Source organism: Pteronotus mesoamericanus, unplaced genomic scaffold, assembly GCF_021234165.1.
Source record: "Pteronotus mesoamericanus isolate MK-2021 breed Mesoamerican mustached bat unplaced genomic scaffold, CSHL_Meso_final contig_130, whole genome shotgun sequence".
NCBI classification, from domain to species: domain Eukaryota; kingdom Metazoa; phylum Chordata; class Mammalia; order Chiroptera; family Mormoopidae; genus Pteronotus; species Pteronotus mesoamericanus.
This window is the reverse complement of record NW_026555060.1, coordinates 17,782,699-17,809,126: the sequence shown is the minus strand read 5'-3', so window position 1 is coordinate 17,809,126 and position 26,428 is coordinate 17,782,699. Positions and strand designations below refer to the sequence as shown.

The 26,428-nt window shown below is 35.8% G+C and overlaps 1 protein-coding gene across 8 annotated transcripts in view; it reads left to right on the top strand.

The window, feature by feature from the left end:
* MLLT10 (MLLT10 histone lysine methyltransferase DOT1L cofactor) overlaps positions 1-26,428 on the top strand; it is a 226,009-nt gene that overhangs the window by 14,794 nt on the left and 184,787 nt on the right. For 7 of the 8 annotated variants that reach the window (XM_054592860.1, XM_054592850.1, XM_054592825.1 and 4 more), the window contains exon 4: positions 26,104-26,158. In XM_054592860.1, the coding sequence (XP_054448835.1) occupies positions 26,104-26,158 (55 nt within the window). Of the gene's footprint in view, positions 1-919; positions 1,100-26,103; positions 26,159-26,428 lie in introns of those variants that run through there. The other variant, XM_054592868.1, reaches the window with a different exon arrangement.

Genomic DNA, 26,428 nt, shown 5'->3' with positions numbered 1-26,428 from the left:
CTCCAATTTCTGGTGCTGTGTGGTCCAAGATACATTGCCTTTGGGCTTATCTTACTTCAACAAACTTTTCTGATCTGTTAGGTAATTAATTGCTTGTCTCCTTTCTAGCTTCTAAAACTTTATAATTGTTTTGCCTTTTGTTCTTTCAGTCTTTGTAGTTTTATGTTCTTTATGTATCATTTAGTGGAATGTTAGGAAGCAGAGGAGGTTGTTTTTAAGCAGAGTTAAGTACTTGTGCTTGTGATGTAGTCTTTTCCCATTTCTCCCAGGGTCTTATTTTAACTTTAGCCTGTCATTTTTATTTTTTTCCCCACTCAGCTCACAAACATTTCTGTATCTTCCTGTGGATTCTACTTTACCTTTGTGTTTTTCACCTGTCTGCATTTCTTCTTTCACTAGCAAACGTCCAGGAAGAATAAAAAAACCATTTGATATTTCTGCTTCTTCAACTGTCTGCTATATAGTCTAGCCTTAGTTGCGCTTAATGTTTGAGATATAACTTAGTTTTCGTTTTAAACAATAGCATATGAACTCTGCATTTGCTATACCACTCTCATCATGGACACTGTCTATTTTGTCTTTCAGTGACCATTATATAAACATCCATGTACAAGAAATTCTTTTAATAATTTAACATAAGGAAAATTGTCTCCCTTGAGGATCTGGTATACTTTCTCCTTTTTTGAGAGCTCTGTGACACATATTCTGTTTTTCCTTTTGTCTGGCTACCAGGCAGCCTAGAACCAAATCTGGTCTTTAGTTACATCAGTTGTATTAATCTGATTATTAGTATAGTTATCTCCTCCTCCTCCTCCTGTGGGGTTTAGAACTTCACCTCTTATCTCTGTTTCTCTGCGTGTTGATTTCATTCTCTCATACTACAGACTCTCTACTTCATGAGGCTGGAACGATGACTGCTGGCAGCTCTTGGCTCTCATCTTCCCAGCCCCTTCTACCAGAAGAAGGGGCTCTCTTGAAGAATCCTGGGAAGGACTCTGATTGGCCTGTCTTGGATCATGTACTCACCAACCCTGTGGCTGGAGTGGGGAGGGTACTATGAATGACAACCTTCACTAGAACTACATAGTTGGAGTCAGGGGTAAGAGAGTTTCCCTAAATAAGGGGATGTCCCTCATATTGGTTTTCAATGTTCATTTTTCTATAATTTATTGTTATAATATATTGTAGGTCCCTTATTTGTAGGCTGCCTCAAATCCTTTACTGAAAAAATTTTAGATATATAAATAAGTACATAAAATAGCACAAACTCCTATTCATTCACCCTTCAAAATATTACATTTGGCTCTTAAGTCCACCACTCTATTATTGATTTTGTTAACTTTAAATAGCCACATCTTAAATTTTCATTTTTATTCTACTTGATCTACTTTCAGTGTTTATATTCAGTACTCAATCTTTCTTGCAGCACTCTCTCCTCATGACTTCTGGGAAGCTGCTTTCTTTTACGTCTTTAAACATTGCCTTTTGGATTCTAGTGTGGCATTACTTCTTCTTTAAAGTTATATGATTGTTTTTCTGGCCTGTTTATTTGATTATTTTACTTGAGGTAAATTTGTACATGCTCATGGATGCCTCTAAGCATCAGTATCACCTGAACAATTTTTTTCTGGCCTTTAGATCCATATTTGCAGTTGCCTTCTAGCTATCTCGATTTAGGTATTCTAGCCATCTTTAATTTCTCCACTTCTCTAGTCACCAACATGATCTAAGCCCTATTTTTTATTTTTTGTCTAGGTTGTTGCAAGTTTAAATTACTTAATTTTCGATAAGGTGATATATTGATATGTTTAAAAATATAAAAAGATACACAGTGAAAGTTCTTCCTCCTAAATCCCTCTTATTTGCCCAGTTTTGCTTCCCACTTCCTATTTTTATTTGTTTGAAATTATTTTCCTGGTTTCTTTATGTATGTACATGCTTGTACATATAAAGACTTTATTTTTGAAGATTTTATTTATTTACTTTTAGAGAGGGGAAGGGAGGGAGAAAGGGAGAAAAAAAAAATACAGTGTGTTGTTGCCCCTCGAGTGCTCCCTACTGGGGACCTGGCCTACAACCCAGGCATGTGCCCTGTCTGGGAATCAAACCGGCGACCCTTTGATTCACAGGCTGGCACTCAATCCACTGAGCCACACCAGCCAGGGCTCTTCCTTTATTTTTTTTTTCTTTTACTTTTAAATACAGAGGTAGCACATTTCACATCATTACAGGGACCATCTATTTCCCTTATCTTCTCTCCTTTTTGAATAGTGCTTCTCTGTTTCAAAATTATCTCCTGCAAAGCGAATATGACTATTGCTTCCCAATTCCTTATGGTGATTCTTAATTATTGGTGCAGGGAAAATTTTTTTTTTGGTCCACAGTATTTTCACTGAAAGTATTGTATTTCCACTTACACATTTAATTGCACAGACTATGTACAGATTATGGCTGGGTAAACACCCCATATCCTTATCCCAACACTAAAACCTTCTAGTCCTGTAATTATTCAGTAGCGTCAGAAATTTATGGTGGTACTGCTCTAGAGCCAAATAGAAAGTAAAGCTGCCCTAATGCGATATAAACCCATGTTTTCTCATCTATCTTGTCCCTACCACTCTGTTTTCACTTTCCCTACTCCATTTTCTGTAGAGCTATGAGCAGATTAATAACCCCAAAAGACTACTTTCTACACACTGTTCTCCAGAGATGATAGTCTTAAATGCTATGCTATGATGTCCAAGCGAAAGACATATGTATATGTGACTATCTTCATCTTGTTATAGGAGAGGGGAAAAATGAAAATAGGATCAGTGTGGTGAGATTAGAAGTATGTCATCAGTTGTAAGCACACTTTACTGTCATGGTTGGATCTTTTTGGAGGTTTATTAGTTTCTGTCTTTGTATGTGTATGTTTTAACCCCCTTGTTCCTACTTTATTACCTTTGTTATTAAAGTTAGGATGGAAATATTGAGATGAGCTACATCTCTGTTTAGGAAAAGTTTCATTTTACTTAGACTTTCCAGGAGTGTTTTTAAATTTCTTTGTCAACACATGATTAATATTTATGGATGTTTGACTGGTTTTGGTAACTGATTTTTTTTGTGTGTGTGTGGAAGCGCTAAGCTTTCTCCTAAACATGTTCCATACTTTGTTTTGACCTTCTTTGATATATGAATAATGGTGGGTCCGGCACAAATAATGCCCCTTTTTTATTACAAAATCTTAAGCACATAATTCTGTAACATAATGTCACACTCAAGCACACCATACGACATTTTAGGTGAAATGTTCAGATTAAAACTATAAATTATTACCCCCATATTATTACCCTACCAACCACACTCAAGCAGGCATTACTTCTCCTGGACCCTGTATATGTCAAAGTATGTTTCTTTTGTTATTTGAACAAATAGCCATATATTATAAGGTGTAAAAGTTTTAATATTTTACTCTTTTCCAAAAATATACTCCTAATTGTTCTGGGCCAACCATGTGTGCATTTTAATTTACTTACTCGTGTGTGTGTGCATGTGTGTGTAGGATTTTCTTAACTTATTTTTAATGGTAAGATAAATGATTCCAAGAAAAGAGGATATGCCCAGTATATGGACAATTAAAATAATAAATTGAATATATGTACATACTTAACCAAGCTTAATAAGTAGAGCATTGTTCATACCTTTGACACCTATTGTGCCTTTCCCTCATTGCATTACCCTCTTACACAAAGGAAATGTTTTCCTGATTTTTGTATTATTCTTGGTTCTTGTTTTATTTCTAAATGATATAATATTTAGTTGTGGCTGTTTTGAACATCATGTAAATGGAGTAATGCTCTATTGATATACTTTGATTCATTGTGTGTGTGTGTGTGTGTGTGTGTGTGTATTTATTTTTAAAGGTTTTATTTATTTACTTTTAGAGAGAGGAGGAGGGAGAAGGAGAGAGAGAAACATCAATATGTAAGAGATAACATCGATCAAGTGCCTCTCACACACCCCCAACTGGGGACCTGGCCCGCAACCCAGACATGTTCCCTGACTGGGAATTGAACCTGTGACCCCTCAGTTTGCAGGCTGGTACTCAATTCACTGAGCCACATCAGCCAGGGATAATTCATAGTGTATTTTTGAGATTCATCTATTTGACGCATGTAGCTATAGTTGATTCATTTTCATTGTTGTATAATATTTCAGCATATAAATTATACCACTATCCAGTGTGCTGTTGATGGACATGTACATTTTTATCAGTGTTTTGCAATTATGAACAATTACTTGAATATTCTTGTACATGCTCAATAATTTCTATAGCTCACTGCTCTTTAAACTGCTGGCTGTGCTCCATAAAATCAGTTAATGGGTAGCAACCAGCATTAAAGGGTGAAGTAAGGCAGGAAAAAATTCAGTGTATTTCCAGTATCCTGTGTATGTATACGTGGTTGCAATATATGGCATATTTTCAGTCTAAGGGAAAAGAGGTCAGTACCCCTCCCTAAATAGGTATTGCATGTTCTAAAATTTTTTGCAGCATACCAGTTGAAAATCTCTGCTGTAGGATATATACTTAGAAGTGGAGTTGCTTGGATTCAGGAAGAACAATCCATTTTACTTTACTTTCCCACCAGTGAATGTTTTCTGTGCTCTACAGCTTTAGCCAGTGCTTAGCGTGTCAATCTTTTTAACTTTAGTCATTTTGATAGTTGTGTCGTGGCATGTTATTGTGGTTTTTACTTTGCAATTACCTGATTACTAATGATGGTGAGTACCTTTTCATATATTTATAAGCCTTTTGGATTTTCTCACTTGTGACTTGGAGATGGCTTTTCTATGTTAGTGGTTAATTTTTTAAATTATTTTAAAAGTTCTTAATTTCCATATTGTCAAAATTTTCAGTTTTTTTTTCTTTCATGGTTAGTGGTTTATGTGACCTGTTAAAGAAATCTTTTGCTATATGGGGGATGAATGGTAATGGGGAAAAAATACAATAAAAAAATAAATTTAATAGAAAAGAAATCTTTTCCTAACTTCAGGTCCTGCATGAAATTATTCTCCTATATAATCTTCGGAAAGAATTTTTTTTCCTTTCTTTTTACAGTTAGGCCTATAACCAACCCATCTGGATTTGATTTTGTATATGGAGTAAGATAGGGGGAAATATATGTATACATATTATATGTGCTATTATTAAATAGGAACACCCAGTTGTTTTAACACATTCTTCCCTCTTCTGCGGTACAGTGGCAGTATGTCATAAATCAGCAGTTCTTATACGTGTGGATTTGTTTTTGGACATTCTTTTGATTTATCTTGACAATACCACAATTTGAAAATCACTGTAGCGTATGTTATAAGTCTAGATACGGGATACCAGATAAAATTAGTCCTTCCCTTTTGTCTTACTCTTTTTTAAGAAGTACCTTGCCTATTGCTCTTTGCATTTGATAATCGTTTAGAATCATATTCTACAAAAAAAAAATAATTTTGGTATTTTGATTGGCTTTGCCTTGATTCTGTAAGTCAGTTTGAGACTGCAGTTTGAATCTTTCAATCTATGAACATGGTAATCTCCAGTTACTGGGTTTTCTATTTTTAATTCTGGTACAATATACACAATACAAAATTTACCATTTTAATCATTTTTGAGTGTGCAGTTTAGTGGCATCAAGTATGTTCACAATGATATATAACCATCACCAGTGTCTATATCAAGAACTTAAAAAGTTATTTTAAAAGTATAGTTCACATACAATATTATATTAGTTTCAGGTATACAACATAGTAATTATAAGCATACCTTATGAAGTGATCATTTTGATAGATTTAGTACCCATCTGATACCATACATAGTTATTACAATACTATCAACTGTGTTCCTGATGCTGTACTTTACATCCCCATGACTTATTTTATAATTGGCAGTTTATACTTAATCTTCTACTTTTTTGCCCATCCCCCCACCCCATCCAACAACTATCAGTTTCTTCATTATATCTATGAGTTTGTTTTGCTTATTTGTTTATATTGCTGTTTAGATTCTATATCTAGGTGAAATCATACAGTATTTGTCTTCCAGTGTTTGAATTATTTCACTTAGCTTCTAGGTCCATCCATGCTGTTGTAAATGGCAAGATTTCATTCTTCCTATGACTGAGTAGTATTCCATTGTCTATACGTATCACACCTTTATTTATTCATCTGTCAGTAGGCATCTAGGTTGCTTCCATATCTTGGCTATTATAAATAATATAGCAGTGAACACAGGGATACATATATCTTTTTGATTTACTGCCTTCATTTTCTTTGGATAAATACCCAGAAGTGGGATTGTGGATCATATATTGTAACTCTATTTTTTATATTTTGAATGATCTCCATGCTATTTTTTCATAGTGGCTGCACCAATGTACAAACCCACCAACAGTACACAAGGGTTCATTTGTCTCCATATTCTTGCCAACACTTACTCTTTGTTGTCTTTTTGATAATAGCCATTCTGACAGGTGTGTGGTGTTACATCGTTGTGGTTTTGATTTGCATTTCTCTGACGATCAGTTATATTGAGTATCTTTTCATGTCTCTCTGGGCTCTCTGTATGACTTCTTTGTAGAAATCTCTATTCAGGTCCTCTGTCCATCTTTTTTAAGTATATTTTATTGATTTTGCTATTACAGTTGTCCCATTCTTTTTTTCTCCTCTTTATACCCTTCCTCCTGCTACCCTCATTCCCTCCTTAGTTCATGTCCATGGTTCGTACATACAAGTTCTTTGGTTTCTCCATTTTCCATCCTATTATTAACCTCACCCTGTCTATTTTGTACCTACCAGTTTTGTTTCTTATTCCGTATCCCTTTTCCCCAGTGCCACCCCTTCCCCCTATACTGATAACCCTCCATGTGATCTCCATTTCTGTGATTCTGTGATTCTCTTCCTGTTCCTAGTTGTTTTCATAGTGTGCTTTTGTTTTTCAGGTTCAGTTGTTGATATTTGTGAGCTTGTTGTCATTTTACTGTTCATAGTATTTGATCTTGTTCTTTTTCTTAGATAAGTCCCTTTAACATTTCATATAATAAGGGCTTGATGATGATGATGAACTCCTTTAACTTTACCTTGTCTGGGAAGTACTTTATCTCCCCACCCATTCTGAATGATAGCTTTGCTGAATAGAGTAATGGCCCATGTAAGTCCTTGCTTTTCATGTCTTTGAATACTTCTTGGCAGCCCTTCCTTGCTTGCAAGGTTTCTTTTGAGAAATCAGCTGAGAGTCTTAGTGGTAACTCTTTTGTAGGTAACTGTCTACTTTTCTATTGCTGCTTTTAAGATTCTCCTTATCTTTAATCTTGGGTAATGTAATTATGATGTGTCTTGGCATGTTCCTCTTTGGGTCCAACTTTTTTAGGACTCTCTGAGCTTCCTGGACTTGTTTGTTTCCTTTGCCAGATTGGGGAATTTCTCCTCCATTTTTTTTTTCAAATGAGTTTTCAGTTTCTTGCTCTTCCTCTTCTCCTTCTGGCTCCTCTGTGATTTGGATGTTAGAATGTTTAAAGTTCTCCCAGAGGTTCCTAAGCTTCTCCTCATTTTTTTTTATTCTTGTTTCTTCCCTCTGTTCTGGTTGAATGTTTTTTTCTTCCTTTTGTTCCAAATCATTGATTTGAGTCCTGGTTTCCTTCCCTTTACTGTTGGTTCCCTGTATGTTTTTCTTTACTTCATTTTGAATAGCCTTCACTTTTCCCTCTATTTTGCAACCGTACTCAACTATTTCTGTGAGCATCCTGATGACCAGTGTTTTGAACTGTGCATCTGATAGGTTGTCTGTCTCTTTATCACTTAGTTCTGTTTTTGGAGTTTTTATCTGTTCTTTTATTTAGGCCATATTTCTTTGTCTTAGAGTGCCTGTTACGTTGGAAGGAGCAGAGCCTTAGGTATTCTCCAGGGCAGGGCAACCCACATCGCTGTGCTGAGATGCTATATGTGGGGGAGGGGTTCGAGAGGGAACTATTCTGTTTGCTTTGTTCTCAGCTGGCTCGCGATGACTTACCTGCTACTGCCAAGCAAATTGGGCCCTTCTGGTTTTGATTCCCAGGTGGGTGGGTTTGTGTACATTCTAGGACCCTGTGGGTCTCTTCAGTGAACTCTCCTGTGAGGCTGGGAGTTTCTCCCGCAGCTGCAAACCCTACAGGTTTTTACTGCCAGAAGTTGTGAGGCTTTCTTTTCTCACACTGGAACCCTGGGTTGTGAGGTGTGTCTCACTCCCCAGCTGTTCCTCCTGGTTTATCTGCATGCAGATGTGGGACTGCCCAGTCCACCAGCCGCTGCCTTGCTGCGTGTCCTCTCAGTTCTGTCTATCTGTGCCCTCCTACTGGTCTGGATGAATGTTTCTTCTGTTAACTCTTTGATTGTTGGACTTTCATGCAGTTCGATTTTCTGGCAGTTCTGGTTGTCTTTTGTTTTTAAATTTGTTGTCCTTCTTTTGGTTGTGGGAGGAGGCAAAGTATGTCTACCAACGCCCCCATCTTGGCTAGAAGTCTATGGCCTGAAGATTTTTTTTGAGAAAACATTCACTCAGTGTTTAAAAGGCTAGAGATGTAGTTATGTAATAACTCTTGAAATTAGTTAGACAACTGATTATATTTTATTTTCTTTTTCAAAATCATTTTTGTTATTTGGTTCCTTTGTGCTTTTGGTTTAAAAAAAACTAGATTTTTTTAGAATAACCTGTCTGTATCTATCCAAAAATCTTGCTATTATTTGGGTAGAATTACCATGAAACCTGAGTATCAATTTGTAGAGAATTGACATCTTTACTATGTTTTGTCTTCGTGCCATGTGTTTCCATTTATTTAGATCTTTGATGACTTTTGTCAGTTTTGTGTAATTTTTAGCTCACAAGTCTAGTACATGTTTTGCAGAGTTATATCTAAGTATTTAATCTTTTGGGAAGCAATTGTAAATAGTATCATATAGTTGACATACATCAAGTATTATATGTTGAATTTCATTGCCCACATATTTATTGATATTACTGTATTTTGCCGTGTATAATGTGCAGTATTTTGCCCAAATTTCTGCGGAATAAATAAAGATGCATATAATACATGGGCGGTACTAATTCCATATCTATGTGAATGTTTTTAAATTTCTTAATTATGCTTATGTGATAAAAGCGTAACTCTAGAAATCAGTAGCAATATCTGTGTGCAAAACAATACCCTGGAATATAATAATCAGTTTTGTTTCTAAATATAAGTAAATAATTAGAAAATTAAACAATTTTTTTCCTGAAAGTTTGGGCCAAAAACATGGGTGCACACTATACACTAGAGTGCATGATGCATGCCAAAATACAGTATATGGAAATAACAGTTGATTCTTAAAGTTATCTTGCGTCTGCCAACTTTGTTGAATTCACTTATTAGTTCTAGAGTTTTGTAACAGATTCCTTGGGATTTTCTATGTAGATATTTGTGTCATCTGCAAAAAGGGTTATTTTTGCTTCTTTCTTAATTTGTATGCCTTTCATGGTTGCCTAATTTTCTGGCCAGAAATTTCAGTACCATGTTGATTAAGATTGGTGGGAGTGAACACACTTCCTTGTTTTTGACCTTAGGCAGAAAACATTCACTCAGTGTTGAAAAGCATTAAGTAGGATATGAGCTGTAAGTTTTTGTTGATGTTCTGTATGAACTTGAGGAAGTTTACCTTTATTCTCTTTCCATTTTTCTTAGCTTAAAAAAATACTATGAAGGGGTGCTGTACTATGTCAAGTACTTTTTCTGCCTCAATTGCTATACGTAATTTGTTTCTTTAGCCTGTTAAGGTGGTAGATTATATGTTCATTGATTTTCAGTATTTAACCAGCCTTGGAGTAAGCATCACTTAATCATGGCAGGGGTAGGTAGGGGCAGTTTTTTCTGTAATTTGTTGCTGGATTAAAGCAGTTACAGGCTAAAAAAGTGTTCTTTGTAGTTAATATGCCCCCTACCCAGTTCTTTGGCTAGAGGGAGAAGGCTTTTTGGGGCTTTTCTTTTGGCATACGCGTGTTGGTTTCAAGGTGCTGATACCTTCCGTTCCAAGAATGGGATATGTTAGGTAAAAAGAAAACTCAGGGAAATTATTGCTGTCTTGTTCCTTTTGGTCCTGTGGTCTTTAGCTAATTTGCCTTCTTAATTATTTTTTTAAATGAAGACTGGAGAATTATTAGGCAGGTGCAGATATAGACAGAGGTGAATGCAGTCATCCAGGTAAGAGGATGGTCATTTATATTACTTAAAAGATTTTATTTATTTTTTAGAAAGGAGAAGGGAGGGAGAAAGAAAGAGAGAGAGAGAGACATTGATGTGTGAGAGATACATCAATTGGTTGCCTCTCGCCCCCAACTAGGGACCTGGCTCATAACCCAGGCATGCTGTATGACTGCGAATTGAACCGGTGACCTTTCGGTTCGCAGGCTGCACTCAATCCACTGAGCAACACCAGCCAGGGATCTCTTCTAGTTTCTTAAAGTGCAAGGTAAAGTTACTGATTTGAGTTATTTTCTAATGTAGGCATTTAGTGCTATGAATTTCTCCCTCAATTACTGCTTTAACTTTTCTTCCACAAATTTTGTAAGTTTTGTTTTCATTTTAATTTATTTACTTTTTATTTTCCTTTTTGATTCCTTCTTTGACACATTGCTTACGTTAGAAGTATATTTAGGTTCTAAATATTTGGTTGTTTTATATTGATTTCTAAACTAATTGCATTGTGGTCAGAAAAAATTTTTTGTATGACCTGAAACTTTAAAAACTTACTGAGTTGTTTCATAGCCTGAATATGATCTGTCTTGGTGAATATTCCATATGTCCTGGAACAGAATGTGTATTCTAGTTTGCTTAGAGCGTTCGATAAATGTTACTTCATGTCAGTTTGGTTGCTGGTATTATTCTGGTTGATAGAATCGTTCAAGGCTTTTGTATCCTTACTGATTTTCTGTCTGCTGGTTCTATTAATTATTAAGAGAGGGTTTTTGAAATCTCCAAATGTAATTGTGGGTTTAATAATTTTAAAAGATTTTATTTATTAATAGAGAGAGGGGAAGGGAGGGATAGAGGGAGAGAAACACCAGTTGGTTGCCTCATGCATCTCCCCAACCAGAGACCTGGTCTGCAGCCCAGGCATGTGCCCTAACTGGGAATTGATCCCATGACCTTTTGTTTTGCGGAACAGTGCCCAATCCAGTGAGGCACACCAGTCAGGGCATAATTGTGGGTTTTGAAATTTCTTCTTGTAGTTGTTCTTTTTACTTAATGTAGTTTGAAGCTGTTATTAGGTGAATAAATTGTTTAGAGTTTTTATATCTTAATGAGTTAAACCCTTTATCTTTCTGAAATGATCCTCTTTTTTGATAATGTTGATTTTCAAATCAACTTTATATGATAGTAATATAATTATTTCAATTTTCTTTTTTGATTTTGCAGTATGTAATAGGATCTTTCTGCTTTTTAAAAATATTTTATCTCTGGTTTTAGGCCTTTTGATAATGATATATTGTGGTTTATATTGCTTCATGTTTCTGTTGCTTGGTATTTATTTAAAGAGTACTTTGTTCTATGTGTTTATTATTAAATATGGCAAATTGTTGGCATTATTTCATCAGACTTTTGTTTTCTGTATTTATCTCCTATGGCTCCAATTATAAGTATTTTGGCCTCTTGAAGTTATGTCACAGCTAACTTAAGCTTTGCTCGTTTTTTTAAAGTAGCTTTTCCTCTGTGTTTCATTTTGGTTAGTAACTTATTTGGTTTCATGTGCTGTAAATCTCACACAGTATGTTTTTTATCTTAGACCCTGGAATTTTCATCTCTAAATTTCCAATTTTTTAATTCTTTAATGTTTCTTAACATGTTTAATGTTTTCTAGCTTCTTGACTATATGGAATGTATTCATAGTAATTGTTTTAAAGGACTTGGGTAATAATTCTATTATCTGTGTCATTTCAAGATTGGTTTGATTGACTGGTTTTTATTTCTTTAGGGATGTAATTTCCTTTATCTGCATATGTCTTAAGTTTTTATTGACCTAGTCATTGTGAATTTTATCTTGTTAGGTTCTGTATTTTTTTGTTCTGTGAGATGGTTAATTACTGGAAAACAGTTTGTTACTTTTGAGTTTTGCTTTTGTTTTGTTTGGACAGATCAGAGCTACGTTTAGGATTACATTTTCCCTCCTTCTGAGGCATTACCCTTCTTAGTAATGTCATATGATATGATTTAGTAGGTTTCCATTCTGGCTTTTGGAAGCAAGCATTATTCGCATCCTTGTATGAGTTCCGGGTGCTCTTCACTTTTAAATCTTTTGGTGGTTCTCTCCCTGGCCTCCAGTAGTTCTTCACATGCAGTTGCTGATTACTCAGCATTGTAAGCCTCTGTAGACCTCTTCATTTTTCTCTTTCCCTAGCTTTCTACTCATTGCTGATCTCCCTTGTGAGCTCTGGCCACCTTGGCTTCCTTGGACTCGCAGCTCCATTTCCTCAACTTCGGGAGATGGGCCCTGCCTGCCTTCTCCCTGTTGCATGGTCTGAAAACTCTCAAGGCAGTAAGCCAGGCAAATGTATGGCTCATGTCATTTGTTTTTTTGTCTCTTATGGATCACTGTCTTTAATTACTGTTGTCCAAAATCTTTAGTGCTGTTGTTTCATACACTTTTTTTGGTTTTTATTATTTCACACAGAAGACTAAATCTGACCCCTTTTATTCCATCTTGATTGGAAGTGGTTTTATTATGCATTTTTGTAATGACTAGTGTAGTGATATTGAGTACATTTTATTTACTTATTGATCATTCATGTGGTTTTTCTTAGAGTTTGTTCAAACCTTTAGCCCTCTTCCTTTTTCTCTCCTTGTTTTTTTTCTTTATTTGTCTTTTTTTTTTTTTTGAGTTGGAGAGCTGGTATGTCCTGTTCTTTGTTAAATATTTTGTAAATATTTTCTTGAAGTCTGTGATTTCCTATTTGTTTTCTTAACTGTGCCTTTTTAATGAGCAGAAATGTTTAAGTCTAATTTATCAGTATTTTTCTTTTGTAGTTATTGCTTACTGTGGGCTAAGACACTTTTGCCTAATCCTGAAGTCGTGAAGGTAATTTTCTTTGTTTCCCCTGAAACTTTTTGTTTTTGATAATTTATAGTCTGTGGTACATCTCAAATTAAGTTTTGTAGGTATTTTTACATGTGGTTATCCATTTGTTTCTGCACTGTTTGTTGCAAATAGTCTCCTTTTCTCACTGGACTGCTTTGGTGAAACATCACATGACTGCATAAGTGAGTGCTATTTTAGGAATCTTTATTCTGTTCCATTGTTCTGTTTGTCTATCATATATCACACTATTTTGATTATGTTTAACTCTGTAGGAAGTCTCAAAATCAGATTTGCAAGTCCTTCAATCCTTTTTCATCTTTTTCAAGATTGCTCTGCAACATCTAAGTCCTTAGTACTTCCATATAAATTTTAATATTAGTGTTTCTACTTCCAAAAAAGACTGATATGATTATGATTGCAATTGCTTAGATTCTGTAGGTCTTTTTGAGGAAAATTGACATGTTAACAATGTTGAGTCTTCCTATTTATTAGCATGCTATATCTTTCCATTTATTTAAGTCATCTTTTTTTTTCTCTAAGCAGTATTTTGTGCTTTTCAGTCTTTGGTTTCACGTCTTATTTTTAAAGTTATTTTTATTTTTCAATATTTTATGCTATTATTAGTGGTATTTTAAAGAATTCAATTTTTAATTATTCTTAGTACATGAAAGTGGAATTATGTATCTTACAACCTTAACTCACATTAATTCTATGAGATTTTTGTGATAACTTAGATTTTTCTAGTAGGTAGAGGTTTATTAACTTCGTTGATCTTTCCAATTTGTATTTTTAAAAACATTTTCTTCCTTTATTGCATATATTTAAATCTTGTTCCTATTCACTGGGGAAAGCATTCAGTTTTATACCATTAACTATGATATCAGCTGTGGGCTTTTTATTGATGATTGTTACCAGATTGTTTTAAAACATTGATATTATTATTAAGTATGGCAGACAAGGCTGATAGATCTGGAGAGGACTGTCATTGTTAAGATAGTTTGTTACAGATTTTCACAGAGGAGTTACACCAAGACATAGAAGGCCATATGGGTTAGTTAGCAGGAAGGAGCAAAAGGGAAAAAAGGCAGGAGCCTTTATTTTGGTTTCTGGGGGAAGGAATAGTCAAGGAATGATAATCGGGTTTAGGATTATCTGGTGTGAATAATTTCAAGGGCGCTGGGGACTGAGGGACTTCCCCTATTTGTGTGGTACCTAGCCCTCCGGTGATTAGAGCAGAGGAATATAGTGGCTGGATTGTTAAATAAATCAAGATGTTGGGGGTGTGGTCTCTGGATTGGTCGGTTTACATTTGAAAGCTAGTTGAGGAGGAGTTGGCTACCTCCAAGAATAAGCCAGTCTTGGGAGGGCCAGTCCATTTCTGAGTCAGCAGGCCCCAAAGAATTGAAATCTGAATGAGAAGATGTAATTAATGTACAGATTAATAAGATCTCTTCTATTTCTAGTTTTCTGGCAGTTTATAGTTTTGAATGGATTTTTTTTTGGTCAAATGCTCTTTCTGCATCTGTTGAAATGATTATGTATTTTGAAAAGTTAATATGGTGAATTTCATTGTTTGATTTTTGAAATGTCATAACAACCTAGTATTTCTGTAATAAACCTCAGTTGGTCACAGTGTATTTTTTTTAAAATATATATTGCTGGATTTAAATTGCCAATAGTTTATTAAATATTTTTGCATCAATGTACATGTGGGATGTTGGTAATTTTTTTTGTAGTTTTTTTTTCAGGTTTTAGTGATGGTATATTCATTAATATTATTCATGTTGAACTTGAAAATGATTTTGGAAGTATTCTCTATTTCTGAAAGTGTTTGTGTGAGATTGGTGGTATTTCTTCCTTGGTGATTTGAAGGAATTTACTAGTGAAAAATCTAAGCCTAGAGATCTATTTTGTGGAAGGATTTGATGATAAATTCATCTGAAAGGGTTCTTCAAATTTTTGTTTTATTTTTGTCAATTAAAGTATTTTTCAGGGAAATTTTCAATTTCAAGTTGTTGAACTGAATAGTGTAAAGTTAATAACCTTTTGTTCTTTTAATATCTGTGGGTTCTCTAGTGATAATTCCTTTTTTATCCTTGTTGTTGGTAATTTCTGTGTGTTTTAAAATCAGTTTAACTAGAGGTTTATCAGCTTTGCTCATCTTTCCAGTTTTGACTTTAAATTTTCTCTGTTTCTTTTCTATTTCATTTTTTCCGGCTCTTATCTTTACTCTTTCCTATTCTTCTACTTGGGATTTACTTTGCATTTTTTTACGTTCTTGAAGGGGAATCTTAGGTCATTAGTTTTATACCTTTTTTCCTAATGTGGTCAGGGAACATGCTTTGTATGATATTAGCCCTTTTAAATTCATTGTGTCTTGCGTGTGCGTGCGTGTGTGCATTTAAATCCTCACCCGAGGATATGTGTTTTCACTGTTTTTAGAGAGGGAGAGAGAGACATCCATTGGTTGCCTGCCATATACACCTTGATGGGGGATTCAATTGGCAATCTTGATATGTGCCTTGACTGGGAATTGAACCCTTCACCTTTTGGTGTACCGATCAGTGCTCCAACCAACTGAGCCAGCTGGCCAGGGCCATTGTATCTTGTTTTGTGTATATCTTTTATATGGTCTTTTGTGGTGAATGTACTGTGTTCACTTGAAATAAATGTGTATAGTGATGTTTCAATATTGCTTAGATTATCCATGCATTTATTGATTTTATTCAGGTCTAGTTTTTTTAATCACCAAGACAAAAATGTGAAAATAATATAGTACTATGTTTGTGGAATTGTTATTTATCCCTTTACTTGTAACTGTTTTGCCCCATATATTTTGAATCATTGTTACTAGTTGCACATTTATGATTATTATGTTTCATTATATCTCAAGTTTAATCTCAACATTTAATGTAATTATATGATTGGATTTAGGTCCACCACCTAAGTTTTTCTGTATCTTGTTTTTAATAAATTTGAAAATTAGTATTTAAAAATTGTTTTGATGATAAAATTCACGTATATAGTTCAGCCATTTCAAGTGTACATTTAGGTGGTTTTTAGTATATTTACAGAATTGCACAGCTATTGCCATAATTAATTTTAGAACATTTTCATCACCTCAGAAAAACACTGTGCTCATTAGCAGCCACTATCCATTACCCAGCCATTCTAGTCCCTGGAAACCACTGATCTACTTTCTGTCTCTATTCTGGACATTTCATACAAATGGGATTATATTAATGCAATAGGTGGTATTTTGTGAGTGGCTTTTTTCCCCTCAGCATAGTGCTCATAAGGTTCACTTATGTTGTAGCATGTATTAGGACTTTATTGCTTTTTTATCATTGAATAACAAACATTCCATTGTATGGCTATACCACATTTTACATAATCATCAATTAGTTGATGGACATTTAGGTTGTATCTACACTTTGGCTATTATGAATAATGCTTTTATGAACATTGCACAAACTTTTATGTAGACATATGTTTTCATTTCTTTTGGGTGTGGAGTTTTTGATCTATGTGTTGACTGTATTTAACTATTTGAGGAACTGCTAACACGGTTACACCGTGTTATATTCCATCAGCTATATATGAAGCTCTAAATTTCTCTGTATCATTGCCAACAGGATATACTTGTATATATTGTTTCTCTTTTTGATTTTAGCAATTCTAATGCTTTCTCATTATGGTGTTGATTTGTTTTTCCTTAATAACTAATGATGTTAAACATCTTTTCATGGGCTTATTATGGTCATTTATATGTTTTCTTTGAAAAAATGTCTATTCAGATCCTTGGCACAGTTTTTAAAAATATTCTATCATTTTAAGAGAGGGGAGAAGGAAGGGATAAAAAGAGGGAGGGAAACATCTATGTGAGAGAAAAACATTGATTGGTTGCCTCTCTTGCATGCCCTGACGGTACTGAACCTGCAAACCAGGCATGTTCCCTGACCAGAATCAAATCAGTGTCCTTTTGCTTTGTGGGATGTCCCCAGCCAGCTGAACCACACAGGTCAGGGTCTTGGAGCAATTTTTAATTTGATTATATGTCCTTTTATTACTGAGTTGTAAGGCTCCACATATTCTGGATATAAGTTTCTATCAGATATGTGACTTGCAAATATTTCTTTCATTCTGTGAATTGTCTTAATTTGATGCTGTAATTTGCAGCAAAGAAATTTTTAGGCTTGGTAAATTGTAATTTATTTCTTTGGTTGCCTCTGCTTTTGGTTTATCTATGAAAACTGCCCCTCAATGCTAGGTTATGAAGATATACTTCTGTTTCTCTCTAGGACTTTTATAGTATTGGCTCTTTTAGGTATATGATCCATTTTGTGTTACCTTTATATTATTTAAATAAAGGGTCCAACTTAATTTTTTTTGCATGTAGATAGGAATTTTTAACATTTAACTTTTGTAAAGCTATTTCTCTTCATGTTAGTTTCTTATTATTCCTCTAGCAATTTCAATATATTCTTTTTTTACCTTTCTACAGTGCACTACTTAATAGTTAATATTGTACCACTTCTTACAAAGTATGGAAAACTTTCAGCCTTAAGATATTTTTATATCACCTTTGTCTGCTGTCAGTTATGTTATTGTCATATGTATTAGATCTACATATATAACTCAGAAGACAATACAATTTTGCTTTCAATATTATGTATTTTAAGGAATAAGAAATAAAAGTCTCTTATAATTACCCAGATATTTACCATTTGGAGTGCTTTCTTTGTTTCCTGAATATTTGTATTTTCATCTAGTACTACTTCTCTTCATTTTGAAGACTTATTTTAGTCTTTATTGTAGTCTGTGTCTGCTGGTGATGATTTCTGTTTGCTCTTCATTATCTGAAAATATCTATTTTACCTTCATTTCTGAAGGATATATTAGTTAAATATAGAATCCTTGGTTGACAGTTTTCTTCAAATACTTGAAAGATTATGTTTTATTCTTTTGACTTCCTTAGTTTATGATGATAAAATCAGCCATTTTTCCAGTTCAGATGGCCTCCGCTCGCCCTGTACTTGATGTGTCATTTTCTCTTGGCTACTCTCAACTTTTTTCTTTGCTTGCTTTACAGCAAGCAGTTTGGCTGCTTGGGGTCCACTGAGCTTCTTTACCTTAAAATATACATTTTATTGACTATGCTGTTTCAGTTGTCCCAATTTATCCTCCTTTTCCACCCTACGCCTGGTACCCCATTCTCTCCAGCAATTCCCCCATTTAGTTCATGTCTGTGAGTCGTGCATGTAAGTTCTTCGACTACTCATTTCCAATATTATTCATAACATCCCCTTGTCTAATTTGTACCTACCAATTATGCTTTTTAATCCCTGTACCTTTTCCACCATTCTCCTTTCCCCTCCCAGCTGATAACCCTCCAGATGATCTCCATATATATGATTCTGTTTTTGTTCTGCTTGTTTGTTTAGTTTTTTAAATTCAGTTATTGCCATGTATTGTCATTTTAATGTTCACTGTTTGCCTTCCTTTTCCTTAAATAAGTCTCTTTAGCATTTCATATAATAATATCTTGATGATGATGAATTCCTTTAGCTTTACCTGTGCAGGAAGCCCTTTATATGCTCTTCCATTCTAAATGATAGTCTTGCTGGATAATCTAGGTTGTAGGTCCTTGCTTTCATGACTTTGAATACTTCTTGCCAGCCCTTCTTGCCTGCAAAGTTTCTTTTGAGAAATCAGCTGACGGTCGTATGGTAACTCCTCTGTAGGTAACTCTCTGCTTTTTTCTTGCTTCACTTTCTTTATCTTTAACATTTGGCATTTTAAGTATAATGTGTCTTAGTGTGGTTCTCTTTCGGTCCATCTTGTTGTTTTCTTCTTCTTGTTCTAATTGGTGGTTTTTTGCTTCCTTATGTTCCAAATCATTGATTTGTTTCTCGGCTCATTCACTCTACTGTTGTTTCCTTGTAAATTGCTCTTTATTTCAATAGTGTATTTTTTGTTTCTGACTGGGTCTTTCTTATGCTGCTGAGGTCCTCACTAAGTTCCCTGAGCATCCTTATAACCTGTGTTGTGAGCTCTGCATCTGATAGATTGCTTATCTTCATTTTGTTTAGTTCTTTTTCAGGAATTTTGATCTGTTCTTTCATTTAGGACATGATTTTTTGTCTCCTTGTTTTGGCAGCTTCCCTAAAATGTTTTTCTAATTTTTAGGTAGGGCTGCTTGACTTCTTGTCTTGATAGTGTGGTCTAATGTAGTAGGTGTCTTGTAGGGTCCAGTGGCATAGCCTCCCTTACTACTCAAGCTGAGTACTTCAGGTGAACCCTTTGTGTGGGCTGAGTACACCCTTCTCTTGTAGTTGAGCCTTGGTTGCTGTTGGCAGATCAGTGAGAGCAATTTACCTAGGCCAGTCAGCTGCAAGGATTGTTTGTGACCACTTATCACCAACCTCTGACCTCCATGGAGGATCAGCTGTGCAGGGGCAGGTGGTGGATCTCTGATATGGTCTGTAGCTGTCCACGGGGTATGCTGGCTCTGGGGTTTCCCCAGGTGGTTCAGGCCAGGGTCAGCCCCCACCTGTTTTTTGCCTTGGGGTTCCTATTCCTGAGGTATAAGCAACCTGAAATGGCTGCTACTTGTGCTGGGCTTGGAGATTTTGCTGTGAATCTAGGCAGGCAGCTGCTAGTGCCTGGTGTGGGGCTCACTAAGGACAGCTATTGCTTGTCTGAGAGGATTTAGGAAGTGATGAAGCGTGAGCCAAGACCAGTCATTCATATGGCAAAGCAGTTTGGGTGGGTCCTTACATTGGGGCAGGGTCTCTGCGGATCTCCAAGGTGGGTCAAACAGCGAACAGCTTTAGCCAGATTGATGGAGCCTCAGATATGGCACCATCTTGCCTGCTCTGTGGCTTTGTAGGGAGAGGGTTTAGAAAAGGGTCAATGGCCTCTGCTTGCCTTGATGCCAGACAATTCAGTTTCTCCCTGTGCGCCACTGGTGCCTTTCAAGCTTCTTTCCAGAGGGAGTGGGTCTGATTAGGTGAGTCTGTGTGTGTGTTTTTTAAAAGGAAGTGCTTGGGATACAGAAGTTTCTTCCCCTGACTAAATCCCCACTGTTTTTTGCAGCAGTAGTTAATGGGACTAATCTTCCTGGTAGTGGAACCCTAGGTTGGGGGGGTCTGGTGTGGTCTTGGGACCTCTCACTATTGAAATAGCCCTGCCAAATTTTTATCCACCACACGTGGGTATGGGACCAGCTCATTCTACATCCGTGCACCTTCTACCAGTCTGGATGGATGTATTTTCTTTAATTCTGTAGGTGTCACACTTGCATTCAACTTGAATTCTGATGATTATGATTGATAATTCTGTATTTTAGTTGTAATTTTGATGTGGTGGTATGAAGAGGCAAGCCATGACTGCCTATGCCACCATCTTGACTGGAAGTCCTCGTACTTTCTTACCATAGTGCATGATGTATGAAAAGAAAGAGCCTCCTCGTATAATAGCTACTTGTTTAGCCTATTTCAATTAAAGTGTATTTTTTCTTGGCAATACGTGGTGAGATCTTTAATATGTGCTTTTCTGGGGGGGTCTTTTTATAATCTCTTCTTTTGCAGGATTTACTTGTGCCTTTTAACACTATCTCTTACTAAAGTAAGAATGGATCTGTGGAATTCTTATTGTAACATGTATAGTTACACACTGCCCTATGAAACTTTTCAGTTTGTGTTGGTTTACTATAGAATCAGGAGTCTCTGTTCTCTAGGGTCCCTCCTACCAGATCCTTTCTTCCTGAGCTTAGGGTAGTCTTCTAACTGTAACTTAACCTTCTTTCTTCCTGTTACCATTTCTTTCTAGTCTTTTATCTGTTTTTCCTTTTAGCTGGAAGGCAAAGTCATATTATTTTACTTAGCATAAAGTAATGTATCTGTATAAAAATTTAAATTATGAAACAAATGAAGTGTTTTTTGGAACAAAGAAGTAAATTCATAATTTTACCATTCTCTTTACAGTCTGGTTAATAAATTTTGTGTATTTCCTTTTAAAGTTTTGTTCTATGCCTTCATTTATTAACTCAGTTAAAAATATAACATTCAGCCCTGGCTGGTGTGGCTCAATGGACTGAGCGCCAGCTTGCAAACCAAAGAGTCACCAGTTCAATTCTCAGTCAGGGCACATGCCTGGGTTGCAGGCCAGTTCCCCAGCAGGGGCGCATGAAATGCAACCACACGTTGCTGTTTCCCTTTCTCCCTCCCTTCCACTCTCTAAAAATAAATAAAATCTTTTAAAAAAAGTAACATTCATTCCCTCATTGTTATACAGTTAGACTTTTTATAAAATTTATAGTTTTAAACAGCCATATAGAATATTTTTGTACACATTTTTTTCATGTCTTGAAATTACAGTATATATGAGATACACAAATGATAGTGTACTTAGGAAACGATTTTCCATCATATTTCCTATGGCTGTCTGTGAAGTAATGGAATCAGTAATTTTATTGGATCATATTGTTATATTGCTCTGCAAAAGAATAGGATTATGGTGCCATTGACAGTATATGAAAATAAATATACACTGCACTCTGAACATTAGGGATTATGTTTTAAGGAAAGCTATACTAATAATTTAGTAGGCAGAAATGCCTCTTACTTGTGGTTTTTATATTCATATTACTTTGACTATAAGTGAGGCTAAATTTTTTCTTATATATTTGTTTCATGTAATTTCTTTAAAAAGATGTTACTTATTTTTAGAGGGAAAAGGAGGGAGAGAAACATTGATTGGTTGTCTATCATCAGCTCATTTACTTTTCTTTAATTAAAAAATACTAAATAAGCCCTGACTGGTCTGGCTTAGTGGATTGAGCACTGCACTGCGAAGCAAAGGGTCACCAGTTCGATTCCCAGTCAGGGCACATCCTGGGTTGCGGGCCAAGTCTCCAGTAGGGGACGTGTGAGAAGCAACCACACATTGATCTTTATCTCCTTCTCTTTCTCCCTTCCTTCCCCTCTCTCTAAAAGTAAAAATTACTGAAAATCTATTATTAAAAAAATATTAAATAAAACATTTTCTTTGGCCCTGACTGGTGTGACTGAGCTGGTTGGGTGTTGTCCAGCAAAGTGAAAGGTTGCAGGTTTGATTCTCGGTCAGGGTACATGCCTGTGTTGTGGTTCAGTCCCTGGTCTGGGTGCAAAGGAGAAGCAACTGATTGATGTCTCTTTCTCACATTGATGTTTTTCTCCCCTCCCCCCCTTTCCCCTCTCTCTAATAAAATCTTAAAAAAAAAACTTACGTTGAAGAAGTTTTATTTTATGTATAAAACACTCAACAGTGTACACATAGCCTAGCTCTGTGGCCAGTTCTTTAGCCTTTGCCTTTGCCAGCTTGGCAGTGCAAGCCATGGACTTTGGATCTAGGACACTGCCTCCCCAGTGGCAACAGATCTCATCTTATCTGTCTTAGTTGGTATAGATAGCTTCCACCAGCTTGGCCTGAGCTGCTTTGTCTTCTGAGTTAACCTGTGTGAAGAGGACAGTGGTACAGGTCTTCCTGTGGACTAGACTCCCCAGCCTGGCTTTCCGCTTGATGATGTAATAGGGAACCCCCATCTTATGGCACAGGGCAGGCAGGAAGATGACCACCAGGTTGCTGGGATCAGCATCACTAGCAGCTGGGCCTTCTTCTCCACTATGGTGGTGACAGTGTTAACCCCTGCTTGAAGAACAGGTGGCCTTTTGGTGGGGACATCTCATTTGTTAGCAGCCTTTTTCTTCAGCCTTTGTCTTTGGTTTGTACTTACGGCCCAACTTAAGCAGTTTAGTAGCTGTTTCACAGTGCAAGGGCTGGATGAACTGGTTAATAGCAGATACTTTAAGATGCTTATAAGAGGATAGCGCTTTGCTGCTGCAGCTGAATGTAGTGGGGTCATTTGACAAAGTGAGTGAGGTCTCTTTTGGGCTGGATATCCTGTCCAGTGCCAGAGTTCCTGGGCCTCTTCTCAAACAGGATTCACCACCTTTTTATACACCTGCTTTTTCATGACAGCAGGGGTTGGTGCCACCTTCTCAGCCTTACTTCCGTTTAGCATCTTGGGCTGCAGGATAACTGAGAAATAAAGAAAATTTTTGAATTGTATATTCTAAGGTTTGTCTTTTATAGAAGTTGTAAATTTTTTACATTTGCCTATTTTTGTTTTTAGTTTTTGCATGAAATTGTTTTTAAACATTTTGAATTCATATTTGTGACCAGTAAGTTTTAAGGGTCTAATATGAATTTTTCTTCCGCAATTGTTAAACAGTTCTTACATCTAATCATTCTGAAGAGTAATCAGTCACTGACTGTGTGGTCTTTATTAGATTTAGTTATACTTTTAAACTAAACTATACATTTCTTTCCCACAAGGTATATCATACAACTAGTAGTGTTTCCATCTGTGAAGAAAGTAGAATTTAGAACCAAATTATTGCCTGCCTTTAGCAAGTGTGCTTCTGTTTTGGCTCCTTCATTTATCTATCATATATTTTTTAAGTTACCATGTATGGAGACTGTGATAGATGTTAGGGCTATAGCCATGAAATAGAGTTTATAATCTACCAGAGTAGATAAACATAATTGCATAAATAATTAATTGTGATTCCAATATAAGACAAGAAAGAAAGTATAGGTAATTCATAATATGACACCTAACTGAATGTAGGGATTCAAGGAAACCTTTTCTGAAGAAGGGACTTTAAGCAAGGACCTGAGAGATGAATAAGAAATCCACTGCAAAAGAGGTTCAGGGTGAAGGACAGTATTTCAGGTAGAGTAAAAACAACACATTTAGGTTTATGAGGCAGGAATGAGCTCTGGAGTATTTACAGAACTGAAAGAAGAAAAATCAGTATTGCCCTGATAGTGAGATGTTGAGAAGAAAGGAGGTTGTAGAGGAAAGTAGGGGGTAAGTAGTGTAGGGAAACGATTAAAGAGGTGCTAAGTGGGGAAGAGAGATCTTTGGACTTGTGTTTTTGAAGTTCATGCTGTAAATTGGTGGAGGTTAGGTAAGAGTGAATATTGGGAGATAATTTAGTAGAAGGTCACTGAAGTGGTCCTAATGAAAGTTGATATTGTCTTGCAGTTCGCTAATACTAATGTAATAGATGTAGTAAATCTTGTGAGTATTTAGGAGGAAGAATGGGCAAAGTGTGGTGATTGATTAAATGTGAGGTTAGGAAGCAGGGTAAAGCTGCCAAAAGATGATGTCTAGGTATGGGCAATATATAGTTAAGGGTATCATTACTAAGATAGAGAAAGCTTCAGGAAGAGTAAGTGTTGCCATACATTTTGGTCAGAGTATAAAGTACCTATGTATCATAGGAAGTTTTACATATGGATCCAAGGACGAATCTAAACAGGAGATAAAATTTGGGACTCACTGTCCCAAATGAGAAGGCATCTTAAGTCAGAGCCCTGAGAAACTAACTACCACATTTAAAGGTTAGATAAAGTTACCAGAAAGGTGCTGCCAAAGAGGTAAGAGGAAAATCAGGAGAGTGAAATACTGCATGACAAGAAATAATAGCATCTCATGGCTTATGTTTTATGTACTTATTCACTATTTTATCTTCATTTCCTGCTTTCATTTTCCTTTGTAATTTATTTGTTACTACATTATACAAAGTCTGTCTGGAAAAAGTCCAGCCATTGTTAATATAATGAGAAAGGTTTGCACGACATTGATGTAACCTGGCAGCCAAGGAGAGTAGACTGGAATGCATGTTCATGAACAATAATGATTTCACTCTACTAGTCAGTGGGAGCCGTAGACACCAGTAGAGTGAACATGTGTACTGTGTGGCTGTTGCATTTAAAATGTCTGAGCGAGTAGAGCAACGAATTGGCATCAGATTTTGGGTTAAGCTAGAACATTCCTCTGTGGAAAGTATTCGGATGATTCAGGAGGCTTTTGGGGATGAAGCAATTAGTGCAGCACAAATAAAAGTGTGGCACAAATGCTTCAAAGATGGTTGAGAATCTGTTGAAAGTGGTCCATGTTCTGGAAGGCCTGCAACAAGCAGAACACCTGAGAACAGAGAACGTGTTTGGGCTGCAATCAACAGAGATCAGCGACTGACAGTGCAAGAATTAGAAACTCATCTGGGGGTTCCAAAAACTACTGTGTTCAAGATTTTAACTCAGGATCTTGGCTTGAAATGTGTCATGGCAAAATTTGTTCCACAGTAGCAGAAGGTGGCAGAAGGCTGGATACTTCTTGGACAGATATCATATGCCACACAAGCCCTTTGGATAGCAAGATAAGGTACACAAGTAATTAATAGGGTGATCTCCAGGAACATATTCTTCATATAAGACAATGCCATTGAAACTTACTCTTTATTATTTTTATAATTATATCTGTCTTGTCAATAGTGAAAAGAGATGTTAGTACTGGCTCTATGTTTATTTCTGGTTTTAAATTGGGAAGTGGTAGGGAATAGGATCCGCAATAACTTGAGTACCACTGCGTGTGAATGATAAGAGTAATTGGAATAATTAGAGCAGTTCCTTCCTTCCAGAAGGCAGGTCAGTACCTGTGAGACCATGCCTTCCCATTTAAATCAAAATTTTAAATTTTTGAGTTTTGCTTTTCATTTCAGGACAAACCACATCTGACTGGCTAGAATAACCCTACCTGGTCATAGGTAGAAAGTTAAAGAGATAGAGGCAAATATTAAAAAAAGCTGTGCCCCAATCCTATGTTGAGTAAATCTTTTTGTTTTTATTTAATGTTAAAAAATCTTGGCAGTAATTTAAAAGTGAAGCAGAATTTACTTTTTAATATTTATGTGGTGCTCTGAGGAAGATCTCATGTTAAGGTGAATTTGTGAAGAATGTTCTGAAATGTTACTCTTTGCAGCAACTAATACAAATGCTACTCCTACCTTCTTAATAGTTTTGAAGTTACAAGGAAGATGTTATACTCTTGTAATCTGAAAAATCTTTATTTCCTGTTGTTTTTTTTTTTAATAGAGATGTGAACTGTGTCCTCATAAGGATGGAGCTTTAAAAAGAACAGATAATGGGGGTAAGTTCAGAGATTTAAAGAAATTTTTTTATTGGATCCTGGAGTGGGAAAGTATTGTAAGATGTTTGGTAGTTCATATTATATAAAATTAAATAGTGTTTACTGCTCAGATATTTTTAATAGAAGTAGATATAATTTACGATTTTTTAAATTGAAACAAGAGTTCTTCTATTTTGTGGACAGAATTAAGCATTGTTTTTTCTTAATGCATGGTGGTCCACATACTTTTAATTAAAATCTTGATTTTTTTTTTACGGTTTCTTACAGAAA